The sequence below is a fragment of the Trachemys scripta genome, chromosome 14 (genome assembly GCF_013100865.1).
Source record: "Trachemys scripta elegans isolate TJP31775 chromosome 14, CAS_Tse_1.0, whole genome shotgun sequence".
Lineage (NCBI taxonomy): Eukaryota > Metazoa > Chordata > Testudines > Emydidae > Trachemys > Trachemys scripta.
Window position 1 is genome coordinate 27,447,084 of NC_048311.1, and position 16,488 is coordinate 27,463,571.

At 41.0% G+C, this 16,488-nt stretch overlaps 1 protein-coding gene across 1 annotated transcript in view; it reads right to left on the reverse strand.

Annotated features, from left to right (window-relative positions):
* Positions 1–15,771, reverse strand: part of PITPNC1 (phosphatidylinositol transfer protein cytoplasmic 1) — a gene marked incomplete in the record, with an annotated part of 179,748 nt that extends 163,977 nt beyond the window's left edge. The window contains 1 exon segment of the mRNA XM_034790340.1: positions 14,625–15,771. Coding sequence (XP_034646231.1) covers positions 14,625–14,672 — 48 coding nt within the window.
* Positions 15,772–16,488: the final 717 nt, after the last annotated feature.

Here is a 16,488-nt window from a genome sequence, read left to right on the forward strand (position 1 = left end):
CAATCCCACAGGAGACATCTGGAGGAAGTGAGAAAGATTTTCTAATAAAATCATTGAAACTGCAGTTTTATAATTTTGTACCCTGCAAAATTCAGAATATGCTCTAAACGTAAAGACTACATTTTTGTACATTTCTGGGGATTCAGAATTGGTCAGTCACCCGTTAACTGAAACCAGGGAGAAAAATGAACCAAGAAGACGACTTAAAGGAATAAAATCTAGCGTTGGATTAAGAGTTCTGTGTATAAAATCTTATTCTAGTAGAAATTAGGTGTACGTTGCCTCTAAAAATGTGATCCAAAGCCTACTAAGATAAATGGGTCTTTTAAGTGACTTCAATCGGATTTGAATCAGGCCTTAAATGTTTGCTGTATTTCTTCAAAGTTTTGGTGATATGTCTGACTGAATTTTGCTTTTTTCTACCATCCCCAAACAAACTGGGACTGAGCATTTAAGATATTTGGGGATAAGTAAAATGACAGTATTTGACACAGTATTTGTGACATTTGTTATATGTAACATGAGGGAAGAGTTTGTAACTTTCTGGAGGACACGTTAGCTCCAAGTTAAATTTGTGTATTTTCTTAGCTGCATCTAGACTGAAATATTAAAGAGCATTTTAGAAATAAAAGTCAGGTTTAACATGCTTCAGATCAGATGATAGTCCTAATCACAATAATAATTAGATCTGCTTTGTACCTTTCACCTTAACAGCCCATTGCAAACTTTGATAAGTAAATGTTACCTACTTCACAGGGACACTGTAAGTATTATTCTTGCCATTCTATAGTTGGGAAAAGTGAGGCACAGAGACATTGAGAGATTTGCCCAAGGTCAGATTGAGAGACAGTGTCAGAGCTGGGATCAGAAGCGAAGAGCTGCTGGCTCATAGTTCTGAGCCTAGACCACATTATTCTCTCACGTGATACGTCTGGGCTTCAGCAATCATACAGAATATGATACCTTGGCAAATAACCTCCCAGTACAACAGCTGCTAACTAGTTAATTCCTAATTTAAATCTAGTTACGTGCCAGTTCACATACCGTATAGTTTATTTTATCTTGATAGTAACAATAGTTCCGCTGACATCCTGGAAAACACTGGGTCAGATATTCAGTGCTGTAAATCAGCACAGCTCCACTGGATTCAGTGAAGATGCATTGATTTAAACCAGTTGAGGATGTGGCCCAGTGTCCCCAATTCGATAATACATTGTACAGCAAACAATACAATAGTCAGCCTTCACCATCTGCTGGGCTAGCTCTAAGTAGGCATTGGTAATTTCAGCTAAAGACAGTTGATCATCATGGTTTGCATTTGTAGTCAAATGAAAGGGGCTGTATTCTGTTCTCTGTAAGTGAAGCTACTCAGGATTTTTACACTGATGTAAATTAGATGAGAATATGTCTCAACGGTGCGTACATCAGTGAGAAACAGTTTCACAGCTTTAGGGCAATAACGAATATAGAATTCTTAAGTCTACATTGAAGGGGCCATTGGATCACAGCAACGCTGCAATGGATGACACATTCTGCTCTATAGGACTTTTTACACTGATATAAGAAGGATGCTCAATGTCAAGATCAAGGTGGTAAATGTTACTAACTGTACTGTTGGTCAACGTGAATGCTGCTGAGTTGTGTGGGAACCAGGAAAGTAGAAGCCCAAAGGGCTAGAGAAATTGCATATAATAGCATACTGCTTTTTTATGTTTTTTCCTTATAGTTAATAAATGAGTTTTTCTTTTCCATACATAAGGATGTAAAGCCAAGGTTCATGCCTCATCCAAAATTATGGAGTATAACTAAAGAGCCAGTTTGCATATGCAGATCAACTATTCCCATGCCAACAGTATATTAGTGTCTAGCATGACAGCTAAATCTTTGTTTCAAGTGTTCAGATATTCAGGATGGAATAGCTAACTACAATGTCTGCATGTATTCCAGCAACCACAACTGACTCAGCTATAGAAAGACAGCTTGGGGAACATGTTTGTCAGTCCACCAGTCACACAGAGGATGCTGGATGAATCAGTCAATGACAAAACCATTGGTTATAGGGCTATATGATCATCTAGACAGAATATTTTGTCAAGGAGAAAACAATTCCTAACTGATGTTATCTATATTAAAACCTGCCAGATCAACTTGGAGACATTCCCTCACACAGGCTGAGGTGCTAATTTTCAAACATAACTATCTCATCCCTTTGGAGGCCAGCACCCTAGTCACTTAGATCAGCCCAGGCCTGGGGTATAGTTAGACTAGGAGGGATTTAGGAAACATGATTAGGGTTTGGAAGGACAGAAGGGATCACTTACAGCTCTACAGAACCTGATGAGCTAACGAGGTATTTAGTTTACCAGCTGGAGAACCCAGGGAAGAAAACAAGGCTGACTCAGGGAGCAGGAAAGGGCTTCACAGATCTGCTGCTATATTGTGATGTACTTGGCGCATAAACAATAATAAAGACACTTGGTGAAGGTACTTTGGTGGACTCTCTGTGCTGGTTAATTCACCCAGAGGCTTACCAGCCAGGGTTTCCAGGAGCAAACCTGTTCATATGGCTATTGCAGAAATTTTTTCCCTCCAAAAACTTAAAGATCTTACTCCACTTTAAGACCTATAATTGCCTAATATTTTAGTTTTAAATTAAGATCATCATCTAGAGTCTGACAAAATGCATCCAAAAATGGGGTATTTCCAGCATTCCAGCTCAAAAACAGATTAGGAAATTAGACTGTAGCAAGGGAGAATGTACTTATCAAAGCCAACATTTTCAAACTTCAGAGCTTAAAGTTAGGCATCTACATCCATCCATAGTTAGAAACCTAAATAAGAGTGGCCTGATTTTCAGAGGTGTTGGTCACTGGCCATTCCCATTAACTTAGATAGGAGCTGCATGTGCTCAGCACCTCTGAAAATTGGGCTAAGGGGCTAAAACCCTTAAATTAAGGCACTCAAAATTAGAGGCTACTTTTGAAAATATAGGACTTACCCTCTCCGTGCTTTAGTTTCCCCATCTGTTATACAGGTCTAATAAATACTAACCTACCTCGCAGAGCTCTGGAGAAAACCAAAATGTATACAGTGGTCTAGAGCTCTTTGGATAAAAGGTACAATAAGTGCGAAGTATTAATTGGCAGCTCTTCCTGTGTAAGGACTGCAGGATTGGGCTCTAAATTATGTCAGACCAAATCTTCCAATCAAAAGTGTTAACCTTTTTGCTTTTTAAAGCTAAAGGACTTCAACACTGAAAGAAATACCCATTGTTCTCCATCCATCCCAAGTGTATTTTTATTGTAATTTACATGTGTGTGTTATAGGGAGAGCTGCTCAGCTAACATCTAATCTTTTCCACTGACAAGTTCTTATTAACTCAATACATTTTTCAATTAATCATCATAGAATTTTCCAATAACACTTTTGTTTTCTTTTACAGTATTGGGTTGAAGTGTGAAATGGGGCTGAAGTGTAAAAGAAGAATTATTTTTGATCTTCTATTTGCAGAGGAGTTCAGCTCAGATATGACATCTGTTCCGCACTGTTCTACTTCTCCCCAGTTCTACAGGTGGCTTGAGTGAGGCTACAGAGCGCTCAAGTGTAAAGCAGGCCAGTCGTTCTCTTCCCCCTTTAAAACACGTCCCTCCTGGCTTCCAATCATTTCTTCTAAACTACTAGACTATAAATAAAAATAAAACAAAAACATCTATAGCTATTATGAGAAGTCAATTTATTTCAGGCTTTTTCCAGGACCTATATAGTAGTAGCTTCACATGCTTTAGATGTTATATGGTTACAACTGTTCTCCCTAACTTGTAATCTTCAAGGTCAATCTGAGGTCATGTTCTAATGAAGGCCTTGTGATGTAAGCAGATATAACTGACCATGAGATATCAGATCAGATCTGCTTGTCCAAGTGATTCTTTTACAATTCTTTCTTTTGGAGAGTAAAAAGATGTATACAGGGAAGGCCAGGAGAGTTTGTAGATCAGTAATTAGCCATTAATTCATTTCTGCCAAGCACATCAGTGCTTCAGCAGATTAATATGCAGAAAGAAGATAACGATTGTGAGCCAGGTTCTGTTGAGCAACGATGATGAACAAATCTCTTCCCATTTCAATTCAAAAACTGCTGCAAGATCCTTTGAGGAAATCACAATAAGATAATGGAAACATGATAGTCTCTCCATAGCTAAGGCTTCAGTCAGGCTTCATTATAAGCTTTGATTTCTACCCCCTATAACTTGGTATGAAAACTGCCAGTCTTACTGTGTAGGATAAGAATAATTTTTCTGCAAAGTCTGAAGAATGTGGTCAGACTGTTTTTGAGTTACAGGTCATTAAAAATGAACCTAATTTGAAAATCTGACATGTATCTAATGTTTATTTGCTCTCCTCTGGCTTACAAACAACTTGTTACAATCCATTCAAATGTTCTATTTAATTACATCTCTTTGAAAACATATGCATAGGTTATATTTGAAAAAAAGACTAAACAATTATTGATTATTTTATTCATTAGTAATGATTACAGTATTGCCCCCTGGTGGGTGATTATAGTTTAGAGAAAAAGAAAGTGTCCTTCTATACAGTACTTCACTACCATAACAGAGATTTTCCCTTAGAAAGATCATGTAATAGAAAGAAGCCAGTGGTTTTGGAGCTAAAGTTCCCAACCCAGCAAATAATTATGCATGTACATAAGTACTGTCAGCTACTTCTCTGTGCATACAAACACAACCTCAAATAGTTTCAAACAGCCTTAAATGTCTCTGTCTGACATGCTAAAAAAACCTGCTCTTTGTACACAGAGCAATCAGCAGACTACAAATCTCTTTAGCAGATCCGCTGACAGTAGTTCCGGGCCCCAATGCAGAACAGTCAACGGGCCCCCACGCACGCGCAAGCCATGGATGTGGTCCGCCTGACATTTGGGCGGTGCTGCGCCTGTGCTGCTGGTGGCTAGCGAGCTGCTGGCTGCACTGCTGGGAGCCCTCTTCCAGCACAGCCAGGGCTTCCATATGCCTGCCCGGTAGGGTTGCCAACTGTCTAATCACGCAAACCCAAAGACCCTTGCCCTGCCTCTGTCCCGCCCCTTCCCTGAGACCACGCCCCTGTTCCGCCCCTTCTCCAAGGGCCCGCCCCTGCTCACTGCATTCCCCCTCCCTCTGCCCCACGCTCACTCACTTTCACCAGGTTGGGGCAGGGGTTTGGGATGCGGGAGGGGGTGCGAGGTGCAGGCTCTGGGAAGGAGTTTGGATGTGGGAGGGGGTACAGGGTAAGGGCTCTGGGAGGGAATTTAGGTGCAGGAGGGGGTGCGGGCTCTGGGAGGGAGTTTGGGTGCAGGATATGGGCTCTAAGCTGGGGCTGGAGGTTGGGGTGCAGGAGGGGGTAGGGGACCAGCGCTTACCTCGGCCAGCTCCCGAAAGCAACTGGCACACCCCTCTAGCAACAGCTCCTAGGCGGGGAGCCAGGGGGTCTCCGCACGTTGCTGCCCACAGACACCTCCCCCAGAGCTCCCATTGGCCACAGTCCCCAGCCAATAGGAGCTGCAGAGTTGGAACTCGGGGCGGGGGAAGGAAGCCTGCCTTAGCCCTGCTGCGCTGCCGACAGTGGCGGCCCCGGGGCCCTTTTAAATCGCCTGGGCCTCTGAGCAATTGCCCCCCCGTCGACGGGCCTGCTCTTCAGGGTTAGATGTCCACAAGCTCCTTAGACTGCAAATATAGGTTGTCACCAAACAAAACTGGTTGTTCAAATATTTCTATGTAAACAGTACATATTGGGGGGAAAAAACTAATATTTGGATGTCTGGAAACATGACAGACACTTTTCATGATTACTTGTATTTGGAAGCTCTAAAATCCTGACTCACTAAAACTTAAAACTATTTTATTCAGTGGGAATTTCTTCAGAATAAGAAGTTTAAGATCTGGTGATAGCCTGTTCTCTGGAAAATACTGAGGATGACTCACTTTGTTTTACATTTGGCTTCAAAACGTTGGTGAGATATGACTTCACATTTTTCTAATAACATTTTATACAATTAATAACTCAATCTTCCAAACTGGAAGGAAATGGTTGCTGGCTCCCATTTCCTTGCAGAGCAATCTCTCCCCAGACATTGTTCAGAAAATTATCAGAGATCCAAGGCTTCACCTGTTGGCCTTGCTCCTCACATTATGCACGTTCACACGCCCACCCCCGCCATACTGTCCAGTTTGCTCAACATTTTCGGATAATGTAGCTGGAAGGTATTAAAGTCACATGATATTTTCTACACAGAAAAAAGACAGGAATTATGATCTGGTATGGAGCACAAACCTTTCTGAATCTTTTTACTATCTGCAGGCAAAACACACTTCAGCTGTATGAACAGTTTTCTGAGTGACTTTATGTAGGATCCTGTAGTATTTTCTCATATGATGTAATATAAATGTTCCTATTAGTTAAAATGAACTACCGTATTTTCCGGCGTATAAGACGACTGGGCGTATAAGACGACCCCCAACTTTTCCAGTTAAAATATAGAGTTTGGGATATACTCGCCGTATAAGACTACCCCTCTTCCAACGCACCACCAAAAAAAAATTAAAAAAACATCAGATTTGATTTCAATATGGTAATTTTAATTCAAATGCTTATGACATGCAGGTACTTAGCAGGAAAACTGTCACTTATAAACATAAGGCTGTTTGTCATCAAACATGTAAACATAAAACAGTGCAAGTGGATTAAACTTTTCCTAATTCACTCTAAAGCTGAAAGGAAGGATAAGACAATAAACCCATGGGAGCTGCCATGCTGTTTGTTTTCTAAGCTGTCAACCAAACTGGAACTGATGATGATAGGAGGAAGATAACAAACAAGAGAGAGAGAGCAAGTGCCGGGTAAGTCCCTGGCCAGTTAGCAACGCCCATCATAACTGCAAGCTACGGTATTTTTACAGGTTTTGCTGGCGTGACAGTTTCCCTTTAAAAGCCTTCAAAATCCTCCTGTTCGTCATCTGATATCATAAGTACATCAATGACATCTTGTGATACATTTGTAAGGCAGTCATCGTATGGATCGAATTCCGTATCAGATGGTGTGGTCTCAGCTTCGGCTTCCTCTTCATCTTGCCACAAGTAGTCGTCCTCCATACCATCTAATGAATTTGATATGCCACACTTCTTGAAAGACTTGATTACTGTTTCTGCATCAATATCATTCCAGGCTTTTATGACAAACTTGCACAAAACATCCAACTGTGGAGCACGCATGTTTCCTCCTTTTGTGAATGACTTTTCGCCGCTAACCATCCATTCATTCCACTGTTCTTGAATGCGATCTTTAAATGGCTTGTTTAGGCACACATCCAGTGGCTGTACCAACGATGTCAATCCTGCAGGAATAACTGCCGCATCTGTGTTTAGTCTTGCAAGCATTTGCTTGGTGCTGGGAGTTAAATGAGCCCTGAACATATCCCACACCAGTAGACTACATTTTTGAGTAAGTCCACCTGGTCGCCTGCTCCATACATTATCAAGCCATAGCTTTACCCCTTCTTCATCCATCCAGCCTTTTTCATTCACATGTACAAAACAACCAACAGGGAACTTGAATTTCAGCATTGTTTTTCTTTTAAAAATAATCATTGGTCTCAGTTTGGCGCCATCAGCTGTGCATCCTAGTACCACTGTAAAACTGGACTTCTCATGTCCTGTTGTTTTAATTAAAATTGTTTTTTCACCTTTTTGATGGACAGTTTTATTTCCAACCATATCAAAATTCATTGGAGTTTCATCCATATTTCCAATACTACTTAACGCATAGCCATGTTTAGTGCGCTGTTGTATTACGTATCGATGGAAACTATTTACTTTGCTATCAAGATCTGCAGGTAATTTTGGGGCAATTTTCATCTTTTGCCTCAGTACCATATTATGCCTTCCCATGAATCTAGTACACCAGGATACGGTGGCCTTAAATCTGTTGCTGTGATCTGGGTTAGATTTGGCCCACTGAAGTGCAAACAAATGTATTTTATTTCGTGTCACTACATAACCGTTTTGGCGATGCTCATTCACCATGTCTGCTACATGTTTTTCGAGTTCTGGCCAATGTGGAGTGCCTCTTCTTAATGCACACTTACCCCTTGGCATACTCTTTAATGCTTTTTCATTTGCTTTCCAGTCCCGAACCATCTTTTCTGTTACTCCATATTGTCTTGCAGCAGCGCAGTTATTATGTTCCATGGCAAAGTTTACAACTTTAAGTTTGAAACTGGCTTCATATTTTTCTTCTTGCTGGTGGAGCCATGATGGGGTTTTGACTGTTGGACATTTGTATACTGTACTGTATGTACTGGTGCTATATTGTATGAACAGGTACAGATACTGGTGCTGTACTGTATGTGGTACCCAGTATACAACAACCAGCCAATCACGGCAAGCGATGTACCTTACTGGTGATTGGCTGGTTGTTGTATACAAAGCCTGCTTGGATTGGTCAGCTCTCCCTGCCTGCCCAGCCCTCCCTGTCTCCAAGACTATCAAAGCGGTAGCGCAAACACGCCTCTTTCACCCGTCTGGCCCGCCCTTGTATCCTATTACCTCCTTCTCTGCCTCTCAGATCTCGCACATGCGCGCCTGCGCCGCTTCACTGCAGTCCTCAGGAGCGAGATCTGAGAGGCAGAGAAGGAGGTACGGTAATAGGATACAAGGGCGGGCCAGACTGGTGAAAGAGGCGTGTTTTTCTGGGCACAGCGCCGCTCTATCTCTTTTTTCCATACCCCGGGCGTCCCGGACGCCTGCAGCTTGCTCCGCCCTTCACTTACACCTTCCCGGTGAGGTGCCCCCTCACCTCGTCATCGGGCGGGGATGCGGCCGCGGCCGTTTTTGAGCTCCCCCCACCATATGCGGCGACCGCAGATTCTCCAGTCCGGCTCGGAAGTTTCAGCACCCGCCCTATAAGACGACACCCGGCGTATAAGACGACCCCCGACTTTTGAGAAGATTTTCCTGGGTTAAAAAGTAGTCTTATACGCCAGAAAATACAGTAATTAAAATGTAATGGGAAAGAAAATTGAGAGCTGGAATGGTTTGTTAATTGTAGCCTGGTTTTAAGATTGGAAATATGTTCAAAACAATTACTTCATGAGACTTTAGTTTCCTAATGTACTATTGAAAAGAAACTACTTTTGTAATTTGCAAGGTTTAAGACTGTCAACAGAGGGACTGGTTTTTAATTCCTCAAGCAAGCATTACAAGATGAGGAACCAGGATGACAGAATTGGCATGTGGTGGGCAATTGCATTATGAGGGCTCCTCAGACATCATTTATATTTTGGTTAAATTTGCAAAGTCTTGCCTGTAGTTGTGTTTATCCTGGGAAAGCAGTCCAAGGGACGTTTCCCAGACTATTACTTAGGTAATTAGACAGTTTCCAATGAAATATTTGAAAACAATCCTAGACTCATGGTAACTGACATGCAGTTCTCTCTGTGGGTATGTCTGCAATTAAACACCCTGATTGGCCCTTGTCAGCTGACTCATGCTTGGGCTGTGGGGCTGCAAAACTGCAATGTAGACATTTGGGCTCAGGCAGGAGCCCAAGCTCTGGGACACCACAAGGGGGAGGGTCCCAGAGCCCAGGCTTCAGCCCAAGCCCAAACATCTAAACTGCAATTTTACTGCCCCAGTCTGTGTCAGCTGACATAGGTCAGCCACAGGTGTTTAATTGCAGTGTGGACATATCCTGTAATGACTTGACTGTGACATTTAGCGACAGCCTTAAAGGTGGAGGAGGAGGGCATGGAGCCATAGTATTCTGGCAAGAGCTCAGGAAAGGATTGAGCTTTGTGGTATACAGAGCAAATGTGCAAAGATGTACTTTTCTCCCCTGGACTTTACCTTGTATCCTTGCACAAAAGCCAGGAATAATCTGGCCCTTAGGGCAAAATATATACTTGGTAATATTTCAGTTAATGGCAATATTAACCAATATTAAATTGTATCCTTTGGAATGTTTTAATTGCTAAGAAATATTAAGGAACTAATGCTACAGATGTATAGAAAAAACTCCCACTGACATTACTGTGTGTTTTTTCTTGCGTAAGAATGAATCTCAAACTGCTTTGAACCAGGGTATCAATCTTCAATGGCATCAATACGCAACTGACTGTCTAAGTAGACTAACTGGAGTAGTTATGGGGAAGCTACTATGTATGGCAGAGCCCTTCCAGAATACGTTCTTCATAAGGACCTAGATATGGGACAGTATAATTCTTGGTCGGTGGCTCAGACTCCAAAATAAAATTTCAGGGGCTAATTCTTACATTCTATACTTTGGTGAATCTACTGTTCGTTTCAATGGAAGATTTGTCTTTTAAAGAACAACAGGAGTTGGCCCCAGCACACCTGATACCAGAAGGTCTAAACCTGAAATTAGCACTGCCCTGTTATTTTGAGATGTATCAATTTTTGAGTCTAAATGACATTTTCCCTTGAAATAATATCCAGGACCTAATAATCAAAGGAGCATTGAAATAGCTGCTCCATTTGTCTGTGCAGATTTACTTCTGTACAAATCAGGTAGACATTTAACTACTTGATTTAAACACACAATTCCATTTTCACACACAAATTATATTTATTTGTACATTCAAAATTATGCACACAAATGTAGAAGCTGTTTTTGAAAATCTGACCCTAAGTGATTTGGATTAAATTGCTTACATAATATGGATAAAACCCAGCCCTTAATTTACCTATTGTGCCTGGGTATTTCCATACATATGGTTATGGAATAATTCACTTTTCGGAGATCACCACAATACAATATGTAGGCCTGGCTTGACATGAGTAATTGTCATAGGTGAGGCTTTATTTTTCGGGAGACAGGATTAGAAAGTAAATGGATCAGCAGCCTGGAAACAAAATGTCTGTACTAGCTACAGTAAGGGGGAACCATTTACAATGGACAAGATAAGCTGGTAATGTAAAGACGACGTAAAGAGTAAATTGTGCATGGACAGTGCATGGACAAAGCATGCTGTATAAGGATTGGTTCCTACAAAGCAACCAAGCCAATTTCAAAACATGTAATGCAATGGTATAGTAAATGCAATGCAATGTGTAAATCTATATAAAGGAAGAGGTTTGCTGTGTACCTTTGAAAGTGCGGTTTGCCTTATACCCACCTCCTATGCTTGAGCTTGATCTACTCAGCGTAGCTTTGCTGTATGACAAATAAAGAAAACTGAGTGAGGAGACTGGAGTCGAACTGAGTTCTTGGGAACTGAGTGGAAAAGGTCTCAGGGGAACCCCAACACAACATTGAAGAGTAAGGAAGGAGTCTTCTTTTTCATTCATGTTATGAGAGAGTTTTATGCATGGATAATTAGTAGGTCAGTACTAAAAGAAACCCTCAAAACAAAACAACAGCCACGGAAAAGTCTCTTTGGAGACAGAGCATTTCATGATTTCATGTATAAAGTGCATAGGCTCATAGCCAGAACTTTCACATGGGGAAAGGAACAGTGCAATAGGATTATTAGTAAGGAAAAGGGCACAAAACAAAACAAAACAAAGCCCTACCAAAACAAGACACTCTACTGCACACACTTCACTTCCTAGAGAGAAGATATGAGAATGAACACATGAAAGATGTCAGTCACACTGCTTAATATGCTACAGGATGGTGCTCAGATACTACGGTAATGAGAGAGGTATAAGAACCTCTACAGAATAGAAAAGAGAAAACCAAGCTCTTGTGTAAGAAAGAAATGCTGAATTTTTCAACTAGTTACTAGTTATCCTAATCCTACAAGGTGCTGCACATCCTCAATTCCCACTGAATCCCACAGGATTTGAGGGCAATAAACACCTTGCAGGAGGTAGTTAGACCTCTCTGAATCTAGTTCCAAAATGTTTCTCAGCTCTCATGAGTGCCCCTATCCACAATGCATCACTTTGGAAGTAGACATGCTGTCAGTAATGTGGCGCCCAGTACGTCCCTCGGCCCGCGCCGCTTCCAGCAGCTCCCATTTGCCTGGAGCAGCGAACTGCGGCCACTGGGAGCTGCGATCGGCCGAACCGGCGGATGAGGTAGGTAAACAAACCTGCCCGGCCCGGCCCGCCAGGGGCTTTCCCTGCACAAGCTGCGGAACAAGTTTGGGAACCACTGCTCTAATTCATTGTGTAATTAACAAGTGAAATACTATAGATCATACCCATCTCCCGTCTCTGTCACTGACATCTCTCAGCTGTGGTTATCAGATGAAATAATGGATGACTTAACACCAGAGAATAATCTGCAGCAAGAGTGAGCATCCTAAATAATTCGGTGCATATCATAGAGGACAAAAGATTTTCAACCTAATCTTGCTCACCTGAGTCTCCCTGTACAGAATGTGACCCGTCCTTATTTTTTTATATTATTTATTTGTATTACCATAGTGCCAAGGAGCCTTAGTTATGGACCAGGAGCCCTTTGTGCTATGTGCTGTACAAACTTTATCAGGGGTTTTGATTTTCTCTCCACGCTACAATGCTATGTAACATTAATTTTTAAAAGGAAAAGGAACTTGTTTCCTTTTTGAACACATACCTAACTGCTATTAATTCACTGTGATAGTTTGAGGGCAGCTTGAGTTCAAAGAAGTTTGGCTTTGACAAACTGCTTCTTCCAATAAAATAATAGATTGGACAAGTTAAGAGCTATAGTACAACATGACAGCTTATTCTATCAATTCCTTCTTTGAAACAATTGTTGCAGCTGACACAAATATGTGACAACAGGAGAATTATTACCTTGGAACATATACATATGGCTTTCTGATGATCCTGGTCCCACAGAAGTCAGTTTGGCCATTGACTTCTACGGGCGCAGGACTGGACCCCTATGACAAAACCAAATCTGAAATTCATCAGTTTAAAAATATTACTTTAATTTGCCAATTCTGTAGATCTGTAGGTGTATCCCCAAGTGACTGTATACAGATGTGTGTGCTTACTGACATGATAACAGGGACTCTACCGTAGTATACATGGGGGGGAAAGGTTATCCATAATGGGTAGCAAAATATTAATCTGAAAGTAATCATTTAAACAAATAACATAATGGACACTTTGATCTGTAAAGTAAATGTATTTTGTTACCATCTTTTATATTTTAACATGGAATGCTTACAATACCTTTTGGGAACGCTTTGTATGTAATAATATTTAATAATCAAATATTGCATTCCGATACCAAAGAGGTATTATCTTTAAGGGCTAAATCCTACATTCCTAGACTACCCCAAGCTCTCTTTGACTGCAGTGGGAGTTTGTAGAGTGCAAGAAATGCAGGACTAGCTACAAATGTGCTATTGTCTGTACATTTTACTGCATAAATACCAAAAGCACAAACATTACACATCATTGAAGTCTAGCAGATTTCCAGAAATGTAAAGACAATGCAGTGCTACATTTAAACTATGTGATACAAATTCACTGCAATAAAATCACTATAGTATTAGTATTCCCATTGCCTTTATATACATTTCTGCACCAAGCAGAGAGGGGGATGGGGGAATGAAAGCCTGCAGGAAAAGAAATGTATTCAAAGCGCCCTCCTGTGGCCCAGAAAGGTCTTAGAAACCAAATAGTCTGCCACACTGATGAAAGCAAAAGTAGAAAAAAGAAACTTTTCTGAGTGTGGTTGTTTGCAAAAAAATATGTTATGCACATTCAGATTTTGACTGACCTGAAGAGGCACCGTCAAATGTCTGGGGCTGTTAGACAAGGGATTGATATTTGTCAGACTTTCAAAACAGTATCTCCCCTCTTCTTTTAGTGTTCACCTCAGCAACATAAAGAACTAATAAAGCAGCATCTAATACTTTTATTTGTGTGTGGCATTGTGCAACGGAAAGCTCCATCACCAATATACTCACATATGTATGCATTAGCAGGCCTCTAGCTGTCTAGCTATTTCTTACACTTACAAACACACACTCACTATATATCTATATATGTATGTATAAAAAATCTATTACATACACATATTTTGATATGTATACCTTGCCATAAATGTGCATGATATTTTACAGGCAAATAAAAAACACAATGTCCATGACCCAGAGAGTTTAGTCTGATTGATAGAAAGCAATGTGACTTTAAAATACCTTTTTCAATACTAAAAGCGTATTGATTAATAATTTTATCAGAGACCTACACACTACAATCGTGAAGTTTAAGGCCATTTTTATTAACAATGATGTAAGGGAGATTTTTAAGTCTAAAGAAGGAAGGTTTTCATGTATTTAGAAGTTGGGTTTATTGGACAAATGCTTTATCAGATTCTAGATCTCAACACACATCAACCCTTTCAAAAAGTTTGATTTCTAAATTTTTACAGCTAATACCTCGATGACAGTGAATTCACTACACTTACATAAGATTTCCTTATTTTGCAATGGAAATATGCTTCGCTACACCAATCACAACAGGAAAGAGTTCATTGTACAAAGAAAAATGACAGTAAAATAAACACAGAATAACTAATGTTTTTCTAACCTCCCTTTGAGCCATCATTCGGGGGGGGGGGGAGGACAAATAAGTTAATGCACTATAAGCATTATTAGTGAATGCACCTACCTCTTCAACTGTCAAAGGCATACAGATCCGGTACTCCTTCAAGAGCATATTTCTGCTGCAAACCAGCAAAGCTGGAGAAGAGTGGCTATTTCTGCACTCTGATCACGGCAAAAACAAAACCACAAAAAATGAATCAAGCCCCTGGTCGAGTGTGTACTTGACAATGTGTTCAAAAGACCCCAACGCTATCATCCAGGAGGGATGACCCAGCAAGAAGAAAAACCAATACAACTGCTCCTTTCTTCCAGTTCTTCCTCCTTCAAACTGAGATCATGTGAATTTCACACATACATACACACAAAGACGTCTCAAACATCAAATGCGATCTTTAAAGTCAAAGACATCCGCTGGAAATGTATTAAAACAACAGTTCCTTTTCAGCTATATCAAGACATGCCTGGAGAAACCAAAAAAACCCACAACCAGCCTAAAATATTAATGTCACCAGCAGCAGCACATTGGAGCAGTGGCAGCAGCAAGGATGAGATGCTTACTTCCAAGACAAAGGCTTTATAACGTTTCCTTTACGGGCTGATAAACAAGGCTCCCTCTTCCTCTCTGTATTACAGCTGCTATTATGCACGCACCAGTTCTGCACTGTGGGGGAGAGACTGGATCTGCTGCCTGATATTTCCCCACACACACACCTTTGATCCTTCCTGGGGCTTGGGTTTCCCCCAGCACAGCTCTGTGTGTGTGAGTTGTAGCTAGCAGAACTGAGTCGTCTCTGCAGCAGCAGCTTCAGCTCGGGTCTGAGTGTGTGTCTGACATCAGCAGCCACAGCAGGAAGGATGGCCCCATCCGGCCAATGGGGATATGGCACAGCAAAGAATGTGGAGGATTTAAACAAAACAGCATGTCTCTCCTAGAGTGCCAGCAGCCAGCCAGGAAAGTGAAGGAAGCTTGCAAGTGGACAGCAGAGAGAAATGAAATCCAAAGGCACAACTGGCTTTATTTTATTGCAGAATCAATTTGGGTCATAGAGGAATGCGTAACTAGGAGTAGTGGGATGAAACTGAACCTTGGGAAATTGGGAGGAACTTCCCATCAGCAAAAGCTATTTAGGCTGTGGAATTGTCTCCCCAGGGGAGTAAAGGAAATCCCTATGCTTGTCATATTTAAAAATAAGACTGTACAAAACACTGGAAAATGTTCTGTAAGTAGAGTCCCGCACTGGCAGAGAAACAGTAAGGCTTATCTAAAAGATCTGTTCAATCTCTAACTCCTATGCTTTACATTGTATTGTTATGGAAATATGGAATAATTCCATTTTACCTTTTCTTAGCATTTTTTAACTTCAAAACACTTTTCAGACATAGGATCCAGACTTCACTGAGACTGCCCAGCCTTGCCTTTGCTGAGTGATGGTTTGCAAGATCAGGCCCTATTATTATCAAAGAAACTACAAGATGGCCTTCAGGAATTGGTGCAATGAGCACAAAGGAGATATAATAAACACAGGATGTAGTAGCCTCACCCACTTCCCTTTCGGTTAATCCTTCATTATGTTTGCAGGCTTTTCAACTTGGCTACAACTGTTTTTCACGTCAGTCATCTAACTTAAAACAATCACATAGAAACATCAGTGAAAACATGTGCCTCAGTACTCCGTTAGCCATAATAGCAGATCCAATTTTAATAGGCACATTTTTCCATTGCTTGGGAAACAGCAATTAGCTAGTTAAGCCTTTAATTTGCCTGGGTTTTTTAAATGTGTTTTTCAGTGACATTTAAGGGTGTAAAGCGAATGTTAATATATTAATTAATATGTTAATATTAACAGTAATGTTAGTGTGCACAAGTATCAGGGGTAGCCATGTTAGTCTGTAACCACAAAAACAAGGAGTCCAGTGGCACCTTAAAG